The sequence below is a fragment of the Chelmon rostratus genome, chromosome 15, assembly GCF_017976325.1.
Source record: "Chelmon rostratus isolate fCheRos1 chromosome 15, fCheRos1.pri, whole genome shotgun sequence".
NCBI lineage: Eukaryota > Metazoa > Chordata > Actinopteri > Chaetodontiformes > Chaetodontidae > Chelmon > Chelmon rostratus.
The window spans coordinates 5,760,121-5,779,654 of NC_055672.1; the positions used below are offsets into that span (position 1 = coordinate 5,760,121).

Consider the following 19,534-nt stretch of genomic DNA (forward strand, 5'->3'; position numbering starts at 1 on the left):
AAAAAAAAAAAAAAAATCCATTAACTGCCTAACGGGATTTAAGCAAAGACGGAAGTTGGTAGCAGGGAATGCTCTTGCTATGAACCTAACGAGAGTTTCTCAATGGTCTGTTGACTTTCTGCTGCGAGCGGCTAACCGACTCACAGAACAGAAGGAATCTGTTCGGCAATAGGCTTTGTTATTAGTAATTACTCGTTTTCTTGTGTTGTTATTCATTGTAAAACACGCACACCTTTTAGCACTGTGACCCTTGTGCACGTAGCAGCTCGGCGTTTGTTGCCAGGTCGGGTCGTCATCCCAAGCACCACTTAGTGTAAGTTAGATATCAAGGGTAACTTTTCAAAAATGCAGGTGCAGAGAGTCGTCCTCAGCTCAAGGCCAGGTAGGAAACTTAATGTTTATTGTTTTCATGACAGAAGACGACCTATTTTCTTGACTCATGTGCTACATCATTACTGCAGGCGTGTGGCTAACGTTTACTCAAACAACTCTTACGTTAAGGTAAAAATGGGGTGCCAGTTCCTGAGAATTTCCGCCTCGAGGAGACGACTTTAGCACCTGATCTGAAAGATGGAGAGATCCTGGTTCGGACGCTTCACCTGTCAGTCGACCCTTATATGGTACTGATAAAGTCATTCAAGTTGTATCAGCTGCACATTAAGATAAATACATGGTACAAAAAAAAAAGGTTGCAGTTCTTAATATGCATCATAGTTAAATCTTACAGTCCACCAAGGTCATCTCGAGAAAGGTTACGGCAGCCAGTGTCAAAGACTCAACCATAAGACCAATGGCAATGCTTCCCAATCCCTCCTACATACTATCTGTCTTTGCTTTGCAGCGATGCAGAATGAATGAAGACACCGGTGCTGACTACATAACTCCATGGCGGCTGTCTGAGTGTGTTGACGGTGCAGGTGTCGGCGTGGTGGAGTCCAGCCGCTGCAGTGCTTGCGCCGAGGGAGATGTGGTCACTTCATTCAGCTGGCCTTGGCAGACCCATGCTGTTATGAAAGGAAGTGACTTACAGAAGGTGCGGCATATTGCTGTGCGTCAACATTAGGATGTAGTCCATCGTGATGGGTGGATCTGTCCTTCTTTTCACTTGCAGAAAGGAGAATGCCTTTAAAATGCATGCATGGACTAAAAGTCCTCTGCTTACACAAATATTGATATCATTTAATATCAGCAGTTGTGATATTACCTTCTATTTATTGCAGGTTGATCCACAGTTGGTTGATGGGCACTTGTCCTACGTTTTGGGTGCAATTGGCTTAACAGGCCTCACTGCACTGATGGGCATAAGGGAGAAGGGTAATATCACCAAAGGGGCCAATCAGACCATGGTGGTGAGTGGAGCAGCTGGGGCCTGTGGCTCCATCGCTGGACAGGTAAATACAGCAAATTTCAGACTAGGTCTGTAAATGCTTTAAAGTCTTATATACAGCTGTATCTATCTGAAATACTGACAAAATGTACAGAAACAACATTCTAATTGTAGAGTTTCTCCACTCTCATGCTGATTTTCAGTTAGATCCTGTAATTTCTGAAAATGCAAAGAGATAATTGGCATGAATTAAAATCGTTCCGATTTTTAATGCGTTAATGGTTGGTTGAAACTTCAACTATTATATCTCAGAAACCACACTCAGGGAATCAAATCTAGCTGACCACATAAACACAGAGTAGACTGCAAAGAAAAGGAAGTGACATCCTGAATACATAACCCTGTTTTATTTTTCCAGATTGGCAGGCTGGATGGTTGTGTGAGAGTGGTTGGCATTTGTGGTTCTGGTGAGAAGTGCAGAGTTTTAGTAGAAGACCTGGCCTTTTCTGCAGCCATCAACTACCGCCTAGAGGACGTCCCTGCAAGGCTCAAAGAGTGCTGCCCAGATGGGATAGATGTTTACTTTGACAATGTTGGAGGTGCCATCAGTGACAGTGTAATCGCTCAGGTACTGCTTGTATTGTTTGTGTGTACAGAGCATAATCCAGTGCATGTTTTACTTTCCTGTATTGTTTTTTTGGCTGGAAAATGTGTTAATTCTAAGGTGTTTGCTGGCTTTTCTTTGCCTAATTGTACTGCCAACATTTGCAAAATTAGAAGCGCTTCCTCCTGATCTTCAACAGTGAGTGTTTTTTTGTCTTATATCTCACGCACAATGACCTCCAGCCCTGTTCTTACCTCCAGATGAACAACGGCAGCCACGTGATCCTGTGTGGGCAGATCTCACAGTACAACAAGGACGTGCCATATCCTCCGCCCCTGAGCGCAGAGATACAGGACACCCTTCAAAATAAGAACATCACCCGGGAGCGATTTATGGTGCTTAACTACATGAACAAAGCAGATGCTGCCCTCTGTGAGCTCAGCCAGTGCGTTAAATCAGGCCAAATCAAGGTACGGAGGAAATGGTGATGATGTGTGGTTGACTGTGTGGGTGTCCTTGCTTGTTTGCAAAATGCATGCCTCTTCTCCATCTGTCTCTTCGCATCGTTGAGCTGTAATTTTGCTTCCACTGTGCAGGTGCTGGAAACGGTGGTGAATGGCATTGAAAACATGGGAGGTATGTGGATGATAATTTGAGCATTTTCCTGTATTGTATGACTTTTTTTATTAACTTGGCTGGAGTTGATTCATTCTTTCATTTTCTTGCAGATGCATTTTGCTCTATGATGAAAGGGGGAAACATTGGCAAGCAAATTATAAAGATATCAGATTGAAGAAAATCATCGTGGCGGCCATTAGAGACTGCTCTCACCAGATGCCTTGGGAAATTAACCATTGCCACTCACACTAATCTAATGAACTCTACGATATTGCATTGATTAGCTGATGCTTGTTGATTACGTATGAACCATAAATGAAAAACCACACAATATTCTCTGGAATAGTGCTCTTAAGAAGAATAAAATGAAATGTAAAGAGTCCTGGAAGCTAGATGAGTCCTGAATTCTAATACTTACTGATTTAAACTTTTGGAAACTGGTGCAGCAGTTACATAAATTAATAGTAAAACAGCCTCATGATATTAACCTATGTATTAAAGATTCAGAAACACTATGTCATGGTTTTTCAAAATAAAATACCAGATCAGAATACGAGAATATCAGACGACGTTGAAAACAAATACTGTTTGTATAAAAAGGAGTTTACAAAGAAATATAAAGCTTTTTAATTGTTCCCTTTTACTTCCAATTAGTTTTTATTTCAACTGTTAGGAGGTCAAATAACTAATATCAATGGGAAGAAGAAGACTGCGGCTACATGAAAACACTGCCAGGTTAACACACAAAGCACTAGCTTTCTCAGCTAGCTAGCCTAGACTAGCTGGAGCCAACTTTCTTCATTAAACTACATCAGTCTGTGTATGTAATGTTAATCATCCATATACTGTACTTCATAATGCTTGTAGCAGTCGCAAAAGCCTGGCAAGCTAAAAGCACCAAACACTAGCTTGCTAACACTGCTTGGCGATGCACACGTTTCTAGCATTGTAACATTATTGTCATGTCTGAGGGCCACAGTGGAAAGAAGCCGTTGGACGTTACTGTGTCATCCTTCGCATTGCATACATGTGATTTGATGTCTCTCATAATATTAAACTAAATGAATGAATTTCATGTAGCTTTAGGTAGCTAACTTTAGGTAGCTACAGTAGCTTGCTAGCTAAAGTGCTTTAGCTACAAACAGTATGCAGGATGTACATGATTAACATTGCAGCTGGCTTAGCTTTATGAAGAAAGTTAGCTGTAGTTAGCAGAAAAGCATTTTTAGTTAAGATACTACTTAAATCTCTAAAGATTTTTAAGTAGCATTTGCCAACAAATTTTGTTTGCATTAGCTAGCCAACTAAAGTGCTAGTTAAAGCCTACAAGGGTGACGCTAATGCTGTATGGATGATAAACACTGCATGCAGTGCTGGTATAGTTTTACAAAGAGCTATAGCTAGCTGAAAAGGCTGGTGCTGGTAGATTAATAATGTGCACAAAAAGCAAACATGAGAAAAACAAAAAGAACCTGTCAGAACCTACAAAACAAATATGAGTGCTAGCTAAGATTATTACTGAGACAATCAGTTATATTTTTGACTTTTGTTAGTGCTCCATAGTCTTGATCACTCCCATGTAAGATTATGTGACAATGATGTAAGAGAGATGCAACTTATATGATTTACTGTAATGAACATTTTATTCCACAGCACTATAAACCATTAATAAAATAAAATTGTGGTTGGCTCTAATTTCAGTTGTCACGAGAAAAATATGTGGCAGGTGTAAAATCATCATCTTTTCATTTATATACTGAAGTGTTTGAACATAGGAGGAGATGCAGAATAGGTCAAGTGAACACCAGCACATCACTTGCAGTATATTTCTTGGTGATGGTGGAGCTCATGTCTGTTTTTCGTGTGAACAGTCAAATCAGTGTACAGTACAGAACAATCACAACCAGATTCGTAGCTAAACATAATCAGTGAGTGTCAATAAACTAGCAAAACTGTCTCACCAACATCAGCTTTTGGTGCTTTTCAGCAAACAAACGAACAAAACAGTCCCATGCATAATTTGGAGGTGGAAGTAAAATACAGTCATCTCTCTTTACCCACCAAATCCATTCAATACTGCCTCCTTGTGGACAGAATACACAGCTCGTGAGAAGTAGTGAGCATCATAGAAAGGAACAAAAGGTCCATCAATTTTAAATATCTATCTATATGCAGGAATTATATACTTGGGAATGCTCCCATACAATTCAAAAAGACTTGTCTATGCAAAGGGGGGGGGGGAGTTATTAAACCACTTCCCAGCAAGAGTGCACATAATTTAATTTTCTCAGTGTTCTCAATGTCTAGCAGCTGTTCTAATATTAAACCGCGTGTCTTATCAGAGCACGGAGCAATTACTCTGCACTCACGCTGGGTATGGTTTGGAAAAAAAAAACACTGCTGGAACACGCTTCTATTAAAAGATGTGATAAATGTGGTCTTCACTCTATTTGTCTCTTTTTTCCTGATCAGGTTGTTCTTGTGGAATCCAGCACCTGCTACTACCGCCGAGAAGGGATTGAATTGGAGTGCAAAAGACACGGCTGACGGCTCTCACACCTTCACAAACAAGGAGTTCTGAGCAATACGGACAAACGAGTTTTCACGCACAGAGCTGTCAAATTAACTTCCAACGCAGGGGATGCTCCTTTATCTTCCTAGCCACGCTGACCACGAGGGAGGTAAAGAATACCCACTTCCAGTGCAGATATATAACATGAAGGGAAAAAGAAATCACTCAATACAATCAGATGAAATTAAAAAAGAAAAAAAAAACAGCATAGTACTGGTTCATCTCATTTCATCACATCTATAACACATTCATTTTGTTTTTTTCTAGCCACCACACATCTCGATTGTTTGACATGGTTTTTAGTTCACTGAGCTACGATGGAGTATAAAAACATTGTCCTGAAATTCTACTGGGACCAGGCTATTGTTCAAGTGCTCACATTCCTGAGAAACAAACAGCTGCTTCCTGTAGTCACGTTTAAAGGAGCACGTGGAGTCAGGCCGGCTCGTTTTTGTGTTCTGCTGAAAACTGGCATTGAAGGTATTGATATGACTGTTCAATGCGACTATTGACACGTTTTTAGTGGCAGTCGTGTGCAACGGAATCGATTTTACTTAAAAGCACTTCCAATCATCAACTACTTGTACACAGATCAACTACAGCATTTGATTGATTTGTCATTTTCTTCCTTTGATTTCCTGTAATTACGTGTAGAATAAACTTGAAAACATGGTCGTCTAGGCGGCGTTACCTGCATCATCTTCACCAGAGCTACTGTAAGTACCACGCTCGGTCAGCCACGGGAAGTTGGGAGAAGCTTAAGTATACAAAATGATGTGTACACCATTCTTAACCACATGATTTGTGTGTCAGAAGGTAAACATGAGGATCGGTTTGGCACGTCCAGCCTTCGTCAGTGAATGAAAATGATTTTCAGAGGGGAGAATAAAAGGTGAAATCGTTCTTATTCATCCTTTGGCAGTGGTGAAGTGGCGTTCGGCCAAGGCAACACTTCCAAAAAGTGCTAAAGCTCAAGTAAATGAGTCAGCTTAAACCACAGCAGAATACAGCTCTTATACTGTCGACTGCGGCACACATTGGACTAGTCCTCACATAGCTTAAAGTGGCTATTTTACCCTCAGTGTACCCAAGGTGCTTTGTTTTTTTTAACACTGTACACATTGCTATGAATATGGCCATAAATGTGCTCACCGGTGCTTTACGATAACATGCATATTAAGGAAACAATACTATCTAGAAACAGGATAGTGAGTGATGGACTGTGAGTGGCTTTGGAAGGAGGGGGAAGGGGGCTGCTGTGAGGGGGAAATTGAGGCTTCCAGGGTGGATAGAGACAGCAAAATATATCTGTGAGTCAGGCTCGGGGGAAATCGTGGTGGTACAGTGCAATTACTGTCAAGAGGAAGCGGCGCTCTTGCTGTTGTCACGGAGGAGAGGGGCGGGGCCTGTCCAGGCGCGGTAGACCAATAGCAGGCTGAGCCCTAACGCCCATGTGCGGACAGGAGACAGGATAAAGGCCATGGGGCCGTAGGTCTCCAGGAGAAAGTAGCAGGAGTGGGCCTGCCAAGTGAGCAGCAGCAGCATGAAGAGGTGAACGGCCAGAGTCCGCCAGCGGCAGCCCGGCCGCAGGAAGTGGGATCGGAAGGTGTTGCCACGGCAACGGTGATGGAGGCTCCAGCACAGGTAAGAGGTGAGGGGCATGTTGAAGAACAGGAGCTGGCAGAGAGGAAATGACTCAGGTTAAATTTGATCAGTTCTTAAAATAACATGAAAATGATGTTAATAATACGATGAGGAGTACAAAGTACAAATTTATGAATTAATTTGGATAAATGTATGAAAGGAAGTACAAAACTGGTTTGCAAAAATGAAGACATGACGTGTGCAGCTCAAACAAAGGATGATTTTTCCTTGTCAGATAGTTTAAAGGACCAGTGAAGAATTTAGTAGCATCTAGTGATGAGGTTGCAGAAATATACATGTTTTAAAGAGATTTCCTTAATTATCTTGTGACCCCTTGATTTTATTTTGGAACCCCTTGGGTGTCCAAAACCACACATCAGGAACCACTGGTTTAAGGTATAGATGTCAAGCAGAGCCAAAAATGCACTAGTAGGTAATCGAAACATATTAAGTTAAAAAATGTAATAAAAAAAACATCATTAACATGACAGTATGCCAGAAACAAAAAAAGGTTAGCAGTAATGTAATTTTTGGCCACTTGGGGGCAGCAGAAACAAGCTGTGAACGCAACACTGACATATTACCATCTTGTTCACAAACACTTGCCTAATAACACAGATATGAAACATTAACATTCATTTTGCTGTTGTGTTTCCACTCTCCTGACGATGGTCTCTATCAGCTCCTAAAGGAAATTTACTGGCTCTTTAGCTGCCAAATGCTTCACTGTGTTAACCAGCGAGTCGCTAATTGTGTCCGTCTGCAAGCAATAATTCTCTCAGGGTTCATCAGTACGACTGTCCCCTTTCATAAACAAGGAGTCATGTGACCTTTTGCTAATAAAAAAATATTGATAAACCCTATATGTGCAGACATTCCTGAGATGTAGACGTGTTGAAGAAAATGTTCTTACTTGAACAACTCCAACAACATAAGTGAGACTGCCCTCTAGGAAGTGTCCGTCGATGAAGACCCCAAAGGCAAAGCAGGCACCGCTATGGCCATCTATCAGCTCTCCTATGAACCACGGACCTGAGGACGAGGAGAGGTGGAAAGTGTTCTGTTTTGATAAGAGTATTTATACAGGATATTTTATACAGGATGTGCAAGATGTCTTCTTTTCATCTGTGTTTATTTTACTGTTAATGTGAGACTATTATTAGACAGCAGATTTAAAGGTTTAAATCACAGATTTTGAAAACAGATGCATGTTCAGAGGGGACAAAACAGTTGACCCACCTAAGGCTGTACACAGGTTGAACAGCAGCAGAGAGTAGTAGAAGGTGTCCATTGTACTGACCAGATGGAGCGACATACACGCTTGAGAGGACAATCCTGTAGATGATAAACAAAACAAAAATACACGAATGCATAAAAAAAGCAGAATTGTTGTTATTGTTATTGCATCTAAATACTAAATTAACATGCAATCTGCTTGTTTTTATGGTGAACCTTTTTGCTGTCCACAGTCAGAGCAGATTTTAACATCAGTTAAACGCACTTCAGTTGCTGAACTTAAGTTATGATGATATATGTATTTGAAGGGCTGCTCAGTGCCAGCTCACCTCTCCCAGAAGGAACACGCAGGAACCTGAAGGCCAGCAGCACACCGACATTCAGAAGCATCATGAATATGAAGGCCACTCGGCCCAGGATGTAATGGTCTGTGAGGAGAATGAAGGACTGCACGAAACCGAAGCTGGGAGTCAGGTCGTCCTCCAGAGTAAAGTGCTGCTCCCGCACTGACGACCGGCCTGCCGAGTCCTGGCTCACACAAAACGAAAAGGAAGAAGCAAAGTGCCACGCCCATAAATATAAAGACAGAGCACATTAAAGTCGGCATAGCAGCAGAATTGCTGGTAATCAATAGAAAGTTGTGTATCAGAACTAACTCCCACACAGCAGATCAACTGAATCCTAATTCAACTCAAGCAAACAAAGCTACCAAATTTAATCAAGACCTGTGAAATATTTAAAAGGCTACAAACACTTTAAATGGAGGACACATGAATGCTGGACTGACCTCCACTTTAACTCTGATGGTGTGCAGTCCAGTGAGGTAGAGAGACGGATCCCACAGCAGAACATAGAGAGGACCTCCAGCAGAGTGGCCTTTCCCCAAAGGTTCCCCATCTACACTCACATGCACCGCAGTGATCGGAGCCTCGGAGAAGGCCAAGATCCTGGTGAGAACCAAGAAAATGAATGTTTTAATATTTAAAGTTAAATAAAAGGTGGTGTTATTGTGCTCACTTGGGGCTCAGTGCTAAAAAAATGAACCTCCTACCAACCTAAAACAAAGAAAAAAAAAAAAATGTTTACCCTGTTGTAATAAACGATATTGCAGGCAGGGTGTATTAATATCAGGGGCGGGTGCAGTGTTGTGGACACATGTATAATAGAGCCTATAAAGGGTTTATGGTTCAACAAACACACACACAAAGAACAGACACCTGATGTGTGTCGATCTGCCTATTCGACCCAGCGGCTCCACTCCGGGATGCAGGTACTGTGCGTCCTTTGGGTTGGTGATGAGCACTGCAGGCCACTGCTCAAACCTCAGGTCAGAGAAGCTCAGCAGGTCGTGGTCAAAGGCCAGAACCCTGTACCTGGAGACAGATGTGAGACAGGGTTTGAGCAGGGTTCACCAGGTTAAGACTTTTCAAGACCTGTTAAATACCACACAGAACGCAAAACCAGGGACAAAACAGCCTAGAATTATTTATTAGGATTATTCTTTTTCTGCACTTCCCAAAAGTATTCAACAACAATTCCTAATGATATAAGTGGCACAACTAAAAATGATTAATTCATTTAAGTTACATGTTAGTATACATGAGTCAATAAGCTTACATGCTAACAGTAGCTAACAGAAGTGATGGTGTTTATTAGCATGTGACTTCTCCCAAAAGCCTCCAATCAGACATAAAAACATTTTACAACTGACATTACTTCCTAAAGCAGGCTAAAGAAAACACTTTAGGCTTTTTGTAAATTACATGTAAGGCCTTTTACACTTTCCATGGCCCTTTTTTGACTTTTCCAGACCCGCAGACAGCCAGTGAGATGACTGAACAGCTGTGTATATTTTAGCGTACCTGCGGTTGTCCATCCAGTCGCCCAGCTCCAGCTCCAGGGTGCCTTGTGGATGTCGGCTGTGGAGGACGGGCATCAGGCCGCCCAGTGTGTGCAGGTGGCCACACAGATACGCAACAGCAGATCTGAAGCACAATGAGTCCAGATGTGAAAAAACTGTAATAACACTGTCTTAATATGCTAACAACTGCTTTGAATATTGCTGAAAATGCAAAAGAAATGATTCTAAAAAAGAAATTTTCCATCATGTCACACGTAACCACGACCGTCCCTTGAATGTGAATCTATTTTACAGGATGAACTAGCTTCCAGTCAAATGCTTCAAACCTTTGACTGATAAAAGTCTAGCTTGTTGGTCAAAACAGCATGCTACTGAATGTCTGCACATTAAGTTAACGTAAAAATATGCATTACACACCCAGTTAAAAAAAAAAAAAAAACAGGTTTAGCGGCTAACCTCCGTTACATTCTTACCTCATCATGTCCCGAACTCCTGGAGAGGGTGAGACGACAGTGGATGTGGTGTAGTGGCCAAACCAGATCGACTGGTTGCTTTTCAGACTCTCAGCTCTGAACGTGTCCAGCAAGTCCATTTGAGTCTGTCAAAGCATTATAATAACAATATGATCCATTACGTCCATTATCCACAATGTGTAAATACTTTCTTTACTCCTTTGAAGACAAATGAATGATTGTGAACCATGTTTACAGCAGTGTTTACAACTTAAGGTATGAGGATCCTGGATGTTTTGTGCTTTTATTTGCTTATTTGTTAAATAAACTTAAGTTTTCTTTTCTGTTTATTGCTCAGTGGCCTTAAGGCTCCTCTAATCTTTCAAAAATCGAAGTGTAATAATGGACCACTTTTCAAATTTTCTCTTCTTTCTGAAGTTTGTCACAAATTTAGCAAATGTTTTTACTCCATCAAGAGGAGGTGCCGGACAGCTGTACCTGGTTGAGAATACCAAAGAAATTGTACGGCCTCTTGGGTCCTGGAGTCAGAGTGGCATCCGCACAGACAAACGAGTAGTTTCCAAAGGGAGTTTTGTGAACGTAGTGGAAAGAGCCGACCTTCTGGTTAGCCGAGTATTTCCTAGGGACAATTGAGACAAGTCAACGTGAGCAACAAGACACTGTGGTCTGGGACTGAGCCAGCTGCTCCGATCCTGATAGAATCCTGAGATAATTTAATGATTTTGAATAAATAAATTAGGCTTGCACAAGAGACAGACTTGCAGAGGATGCCGGCAACATTAAGTATATTGTGGAGATAAAAGATCAATCAGCATTAACAGAAGCAGCAATGTCACATAAAACATAATTTGTGTCAAAAATACAAGGGAGTCAGTCTGCTCATGTAGATTCTGCTTCTATTTTGGTCCTCAGGAGGCTCAGACAGTTTGGATTATTGTCAATAAGTAGGTCTGCAACTACTCATGTTTCAGAGGCATTTAAGATACTACGTGCTCTGATCGACTTCACACTCAGCTTTCCAATATAGGACATGAAGAAGTAAACTCTAAATCAGGCATTTACTGTAGTATTGACCATTTAATACTGACCGGTAATAATTGTTGATGCTGTCCAGGGAAATAATATTGAAGGCATCTGTCAGAAGAAATGAAAGCAGAAATTAGCATAATATAAACTATAAAGGAGGTTGCTAACAAGACAACAGCTTTTAAGATTTACTGCTAAGGACTACAATGCCTGATGAAATTCCCAGTGGAACGACACATACATTATTTAATCCAGGAGTCCGGTTTGCTAAAGTTACAGCAAGATATCGAACTAAATCTGCTGTTACCATGGGACCCACGAACAGATAAACTGACAGGACACACATCAACAACTGCAATCAATAACAGCAGAACAGCTACCAGAGAAACTCAAGAGCCAATAACTAGCTTTCTTTTTGACAGTTACAATATGAGGATATCTTGTTTCACATCTAATAGCTTGCAATCCAATAACTGAGGGGAAAGCAGCATTGACGGAAAGGGTTAGGATGACTTCCTGTGTGATGCTAAAATGCACCGCAGTTAATGGATTCTTCAAAAAACTGGACACTCCCTACTCTGGGATGCCTCAATTGGACCAGTGACTTTAAAGAGCCCATTACAATAACAAACTGCTGCGCTTAATCACCATGATTTCCACGGATGTCTATCCACCTAGTGCGCTCCATCACGCGGGACCTCTTCAGGATGTTGTGGTAGGCCTGCCACTCCACCTCGTGCTGGAGGGAGCCCACCTTGCTCTCTGTTTTAGCATCAGTCAGATCCCCTGTGGAGTGCAAGACGATACAGGATGAGAGACAACATGGCATCTGGGAAGCGGCATGTTTTTTGGACTGCATTAACATGAGGGCCACACCCATGCAGCCTCATTACAATACAAGGACTTTACAAGAAATGCCAACCAGTGGAAGGTGGGGAGGATCACTGTACCTGTTGCAAGCACAAGAGCTGGCTTGATCACTTCAATCGTGTCGGTGCAGAACTTTTCAAAATCTGGGATGCGTCTGGGGTCATGAAATCGGCTAATGTGAATGTCAGACACCTTCAACAAGACATGAAGAAAAAAAAACATAAAATAAGAAATTGATAATAAATGGTGTTAAACCTGTGTTTGGTTTACCCCTTTAAACTCAGCAGTATGAGGGCTGTAAGGCACAAAAGGTGCAAAGTCTGATGACAACTTACTAAGTTGCTGAACCATCTTTTTATCTGACAATGACACACTTATTTGATCAGTGATCCCATTCTGTCAATCATTCAGAGAGGGTTCAGTGGGTGAACTACCACAGATAGCACCACGAAGCCATGGGTAGACATTCTACTCACGTTAAACGTATCTAACACAATTAAATTAAAAACGGAAATAATGGGTGAACGTAAACGTCACTCTGTTTGTGGTTAACGGCTTGTTAGACCGAACAAAGCTAGCTAGCAAGACGGAATAAAGCCCACCTGTATAAACCAGAATATATTGTTCAACTCGCCGCCGGGAAATGGTGGAGAACTCCCCTTAGCCTCATCTCCATCACCGATAGTCGGGTGCTGAACGCTCCGTTTCGGGTGCCAAGCCGTGTCATAGCTGTCCAGCACCCAGGAGGTGATGCACGCCAGGGCCAGTCCGAGGATAACCAGCGCACCGAACAGCTTCAGCATCCTCCTGTAGTGGCGAGAGAGGGGGCTAGCTGCCGCCGTCTGTCCCGGACAGAAAATAGCTAGCTACTGGTGGAAATAGCTAAGGACACGAATCACACTAACATTAACTACAGATATAGTGAACCATTGAGCTACATGGCTAAGATGTCACACTCAGACCGTTTCTGTCGCTGCCATCGCGGCCGGTGGAGATGCATTGGTGTGCTGGGTTCATTCAAGGCTCCGTTCAGCTGCCTTCAGAGGTGGAGGAGGTAGCTCAGCGGGTTAGCTAGCAGCTAGCTGCCCACCAGCTACCAACACAGTACACTGACCGGTTGGATCGGGAAACGTCACCATCAGATGAAAGGAAGTGTAATGAGAAAGAGCACCCACTCTGACATTGTTTTCCGGGTACCGCAATCGATCGGGAGCGTACTGCACCTGCCATCGCGAGATATTTCGAGAATAACAAAACAGTCCCAACCAGGGTAAAGTTACTTTTTCAATGAGTAAGATTAGATTTTCTTATTATAATACAATATTTTTTTAATTTTGTAATCAAATAAAATCTCTTATTGGTGGATAGATAGATTGGCAAAGTAATTATTAATCCCAGTGAACAACTGCAGCCAAATCACCTGAATTTATTCTTTCTATTTTTAACAATATTAAACATAAATGTCACCAAACTGAACTAAGACAAGGGAAGCTGGGAAGTAAAAGAAAATATTGGATAAAATTAAATTAAAACCTAATTAAGAGTTAAAAAAAAGTGCAGTGCAGTCACAGTGCAGGGCAAAATATGAATCAGTTGTCTAAAATATAATTAAATAAAAAGCAGTTGCTGACAGAAGTTTTAAGACTCATTTTAAAAGAACTGAGAGTTGGAGCAGACTTTTCAGAATTTGTTGTTAACTGCTGTGTTAGGGGAAAAAAGCAGGAAACGACGTATTTTGAATTGCTTGAGGAACAGAAAATGTCTACATTGCAAAGTGGAGGACTGTTGTTGTAATCGCTGTGTAGGTCATCAGTCACATTCACCATCTTTGGCTGAATGCCGCCTCCCAGTGGGCTTTGCGATTTTTTTCCCCTTGTGGCCGCGTTCAAAACTAATTACACTGTATCCTCAAACACTACAGAGATACTACTAGTTTTTTTCAGCTTCTTTTGACACTCGCAAATGTCGGTCTTTAATCGCTGAATGTGTATATATTATATTATTCGACAAAATGTACCTGAAAAAGTACTAAAACCCCGATCTGGCGGTTGTGTCCAGCGCGCGCGTCGACTGTTAAGCCGCGAACGAGCTTTAAAGGACCCCGGCGCGCGCGCCCGAGCTGTTGCGAGGGGCGATCGAATCGGGGCCGCGCGCGCAGGAAAGCCTGATGATCATCACAGAGTCGTCACGTCACGGATCCGCAGCGACCGATAGAGATGCTGAGGTGACAGGCAGAAGGAGAAAAGGGACGAATACGCACAGACACATTTCCCCTCCGCTCGTTTGCTTCTAACCGCCGACGCGACACCGTGCCGCTTCCTATGGACGCTTCGCCCGCGATGGGATTCCGCTCGATGTCGTCGCCGCCGCCTCCAAACGTAGAGGATTTTTCCTAACCACACCCGGCTCTTCTTTGGATCAAGCGCTGGCAGCAAAGACCCGAGGTAAGGCATCCGGAGGCCGGGCTATGCTCCCTCCCCCCTTCGCTGTCGCCCCTTTCCACCACCCCAAACGCCCCCTCTTTGTCGCCCGCGGCTGCATGCATTGGGTTTGTTGTGCTGCATGTTGTCAGTATAACCTCCTACACGCCAGGCATGATGCGGTTGCGTGGCCTGTGGACGGCCACTGTGCGTGGACGCGCCTGAGTAAATCTGCTGTGGCAACCAACTCGCTATGCAACAGCTCTCCACAGCAAAGCCTGCCAGTCCACTGCAGGGAGGATAGGTGCTTTCATTTTGCAGACCCGCGTGATAGCCGGCTTGGAGATGCATTGTGACATTGCTGCAGCTGGCTACCTGTCACATCCCACTGGAAGCTGCTCACCAGAGGCATTTGTGTTTGTCTTATTGCATTTCTCAAACTCTGCTCTGCACAAATGGCTCTTAAAAAGAAGGATTCATTTTTAGTAGTTACACAAACCAAGTACTGGCCTTTGGGTGAATGCATCCTTGATAGTAAAGGCATATAAACACAGTCCCGTGTCTCATCCTTTACAGTTTCTTCAGAGTGGATCAGTTGCATCCACGCTCTGACTTGTGAGGAACTAGAGTGTGGAGGGCCGGTCCATGCTGGCTCCTCTCTGGACCTTGTCCTGCACACAAAGTTGTCAGACCAGGCACTAATTTCATCCATCAGCAACCAGGCCACACTCATATTGGAGAAAGACTTTAGCAGGCGTTTGATTTTCAGTCAAGTTTTTGCCCAGTTATTCTCCCTCGCGCCATGTGTTACTGCATGTGCATGCACAGATGGCATGTAGAGTTACAGTGTATGTGCGTTTTGTCAATATTCACTGAGCAGACATCTCCAGAGTTGAGCTTTAAGTGGAGGAGCAGGAGGAACCCCCTGGGGGTGTGATCGCTCATTTGCATTAATGCTTTATGTAGCCGTAAACTTGCAGCTTCCAGCAGACGAAAAAGGGCAGAGGCGACGACAAGCTGCAGTCAGCAGATGAAAATGGCACTGCACCATCGTCGCCATGGAGATGCGGGGGTCAGGAAGCGTGATTCACGATGAGAGAGGAGCTAGCTGCCATTGATTGGTTTAATTTTTGGTCCAAGGTCTGCTCCTCCCGGGCTGTTTTTCTTTTCTTTCTTTTTTTTGTGCTTTCATTGATGGTGGCTCACATGAAGGAGGAGGAGGAGGAGGAGGAGGAAGAGCAGAGCCGTGCCTCTCTGTGAAGTGTGAGATTAGTCACAGCGTGAAGAAGCCGGCCTTGTGCATAGGTGTGCACTTGTGCGATATGTGTACGAGCTTGTGTTTGAGCGCGTGTGTGTTGGAGAAGTGGCTTAAGCTTGTTACATGGAGTCTATGGGATGAATGGCAGGTCGCATCTCTGCATCTTTCCTGCAGCTCTCACCCACTTGGGCTGTTTCTTGAGGAATAAAGAAGGTACAAGATGGCGTAGATTCATCCAGGCTCTTGACCTAACAGTCTAGGTTATGTTAGGTAACAGAGACCTCAAAAAACATCCGTCCCCTCTTCTGTATGGTCCAGCTATCTGTCAGATGCTCATGTTTTTGTCAGCCATTAAAGGGCCACATAGCAGCCGTCTCTCCCTTCATGAATTTTGACTTACTTACTCAGAGAGTGAGATGTCTCGCGCACGAGAGCCCAGATGTGACGGAAAAAGTGTTAAAGGAAAACACCGGAACATGGGGTGACCTTGAAGTTGTGACACAGCACTCACAGCAGAGGTTATTTACAGTGGCTGTCTCTCCTCCCTCGGGGTTAAAAGGGGTTTTGTACAGCGTGTTTCTTCGGCGGTTTTCATGGCGTGCTCTGTGCTTTTGCGTCATCGCTGATTAGTGTGATATCAAGAATTCCACTGATGTTCCACTCGCTTTCTCTGTGTCTGCAACGATCTGCAGACCCTCAGATGTTGCCCACGAGGGGAAAATGCAGGTTTTTAGTGCCTGACGTTGACACAAGTTGCAGCCAAAATAAGACTTTCATAGAAGTTCTGTTTCTTCTGCTGGACTGTCCACCCTTTGACCCAGAATTGAAACATCTTAACAACTATTTGATGGATCGGCATGACGGTTTGTACAGACATTCATTATCCCCAGTGGATGAATCCTAATGACACTGATGATCCCCTGACCTTTCCTCTAGTGCCACCATCAGGTCAGAATTGTAATTTTCCCAAAATTCTGGTTTATAAAATAACTGCAAGACTTTCCCATCAGCCTCAGCTGAACTTTCTGTTCATCCACTGCAGGATCTGTACTGGAAACCTGATTTGCTACCCTGATCTGTGAAAATGCATCTCTAGAACATAATTGTTGGGCTTAGAATAAGCCATCAGTCGGGCGTTGGGACCGGATCGGGCAGTGACTGTGATAGTATACTAACAAGCTGAACGGTGTCTGTGGTAAACATAAGCCTGGCTGCTAATCATCAGCATGTTAGCATTGTTATTATTGAGAACATTAGCATGTCTAACAGAGCTGCTAGCATGGCTGCAAACTATTAGTATTCTTCATTTCTAAGCATTATAAGAAATGTTTGTAATATAAAGGAGTTACTGTTCTCAAGGTCTCATCTGAAACTTCACTATTATGACCTTAATTGACCATATAATGCATTTTCCTAACAAAGTTTCAAAACATTTTTGCAAGAAAGGGAACATTTTATTATTTGTAAAAATATAAATACAGGTTGTATGTAGCAGCAGACTGAGCTGATGTTGCATTTTGAGATAATCTGCATTGTCTGTGTTCACGAGGCTGATTAAACAAAAATGTCGAGATGTGTCCGAGATGAACTACGTTTTTTATTTCACATATTTTTCTGTGTTAAGGGAGTAATATGTGTTGTGTTAAATACGTGTTCACTGGGACCAATGAGAAAGAGATGCTGCTGGGTGCTGCTGTGCACGCTGACACTGTTTACTTATATTTTATTTATTAATGTAAGTTTGCTGCTGTCTGCTGATAAATGCACTGAAACGTTATTTATTTGTATTTTTTGTAGAGGGCAATCTACTTAAGTAAACAGGGACAATGTGGACAATAACATTAGTGTTAGATAAATGTTCATTTAAGTTCAGCAGTAGTGTCTCATTTGTTGTTATTATTGAATTGTTGGATTTTATCAGATGCAAAAAAATAACATGATATTGGCATTACAGGCCGCCCTGCGCTCAAAATATCAGCATCCCAAGACCCATATCAGTCACCCACTAATTGTATTACAGATATAAAGATACATTAGGATCAATTATATTTAATTGATTATTCACTCTTGGACTGACAGTGTTCATGGTAATTCACATAAATCCAGCCATTAGACTGGCCAATGGTAATAAACAGTAACTACATACTGAAAGAATACAGTTCAGAGGCTGTTCGACTAATAATATGTCTCAGTGAGATCTATAATCCTGAGACATCGTGTCCAGTAGTCATCTACCAAGTCCACCTTACGCCTGAGTCTCAACCCTGGGTCACTTCTCATGTTTGTCATTTCACAGTTATCTCGTCTAACCACGCTTTGCCCTCCTCCATCTCTCAGCCTCGTCCCGGTGCATGATGGGATTGATTGCCTCCTTGATGTCAGGATCATGCCCTGTAACCAAATAGTGTTTTGAAGGCTGGTTGCGTAACTCGTAGATGCCTGCGCACCGTGCGCAGAATGATGAATCGAAGTCTGGTTTGCTTTGAGTGTTTGAAGCCAGACTAAAGGAAGTTGCCTCTCCTGAGAAATGCTTATCTGTGACATGGATGTTGTATAAGACAGGAGAAGATACACAGCTTGTTCAGGGGAAACTCCTTCTGATTCTCTGCTTTTAATTAAAGGAAGCTTGTGCTACATTGTAATACATTAATTGGTACCACTTTATAATAAGTCACCCTTCATTAAGGGTTTGTAAATTGTAAGTGAGTGATATGAACAACTTTTGGGTTGCCAGGTAGCCTAACATTCCTCCAGCAGGACATTTGTCTTTTTAGCTCTGCAATTAACTCACCCTCTGGAAAAACATGTAAAGAATCTGGACTAAAATTATTTTATTAACAACTTATTTACACATATAACTGTGGTATTGATGGCTTCTTTGAATGTGTGCAACCTCCAGGTAATAATAGAAAGGACGGGGAAGATTTTCCACAATCTGGCAACCCAAATGTTGTGTTTGTCAATGGCTTATAACTGATCTATAAAGCATCGTTAAGGGATTTATTAACCCTTAATAAAGCCTTTAATTTATCTTGACACATCAGATTTATGTATGGATGTGGTCCAGGACAGTATTTGTATGAATTAAGATTTTGGCTTGCACAAAAAAATCTGCTATTACAATGTAACCTTGCTTAAAAGCATCATACTGTGATGAATTGAAGCTACTGTGATGTGTATTTCTGGAGCCGTGAATTAAGAATAAAAGTAAAACTCTGTTGCGTTCTGATGCAAAATCAGGCAGATTAAGCGGTCTCATTATATCTGAGGAGTGCTTTCTTCAGAAGACCTGCTCCTTGGCCATCAGACACAGAAGATAAATGACTTGGAAAAGTGACACCAAGATGAGGCCTTTTTGTAATTTAAGTCGCAGGACTTTTGCCTGCGAGTTGGTGGGGTGAGTTTGTCCAGAAAGACAGCTGCCGGCAGCAGGTGTGGCAGCTGCAGCCGCGGTCGAGTATCAGAAAACTCCAGCCATTAAGCCGGGGGTTTAACTTTGTCTCTCAGCTGGGGAGACTTTCACATGAAGTGAAAACACAGGCCTTTTGCACACTCGACACTGTGAAACCTCCTTGTTCAACATCCAAGAACACTAGCTGGAGATGCTGAAGTTTGCACAGATTCG

At 42.6% G+C, this 19,534-nt stretch overlaps 2 protein-coding genes across 2 annotated transcripts; one reads left to right on the forward strand and one right to left on the reverse strand.

Moving 5' to 3' along the window:
- The first annotated feature begins 134 nt into the window (after positions 1–134).
- ptgr2 (prostaglandin reductase 2) lies at positions 135–4,207 on the forward strand. The gene is made up of 8 exons (XM_041953834.1): positions 135–382; positions 502–620; positions 842–1,033; positions 1,221–1,391; positions 1,746–1,955; positions 2,192–2,401; positions 2,528–2,567; positions 2,660–4,207. The coding sequence occupies exons 1-8, from the start codon at positions 346–348 to the stop codon at positions 2,722–2,724; spliced, it is 1,044 nt and encodes a 347-aa protein (XP_041809768.1). The 5' UTR covers positions 135–345; the 3' UTR covers positions 2,725–4,207.
- On the reverse strand, positions 3,185–13,382 carry tmem62 (transmembrane protein 62). The gene is made up of 14 exons (XM_041953833.1): positions 13,194–13,382; positions 12,834–13,038; positions 12,312–12,423; positions 12,010–12,147; positions 11,424–11,469; positions 10,813–10,954; positions 10,336–10,460; positions 9,864–9,986; positions 9,219–9,374; positions 8,789–8,948; positions 8,331–8,529; positions 8,005–8,100; positions 7,679–7,797; positions 3,185–6,798 (listed from the first exon to the last, which is right to left on the reverse strand). Exons 1-14 carry the CDS (start codon positions 13,229–13,231, stop codon positions 6,478–6,480), a joined length of 1,980 nt encoding a protein of 659 aa, XP_041809767.1. The 5' UTR covers positions 13,232–13,382; the 3' UTR covers positions 3,185–6,477.
- Between the last annotated feature and the right edge of the window lie 6,152 nt (positions 13,383–19,534).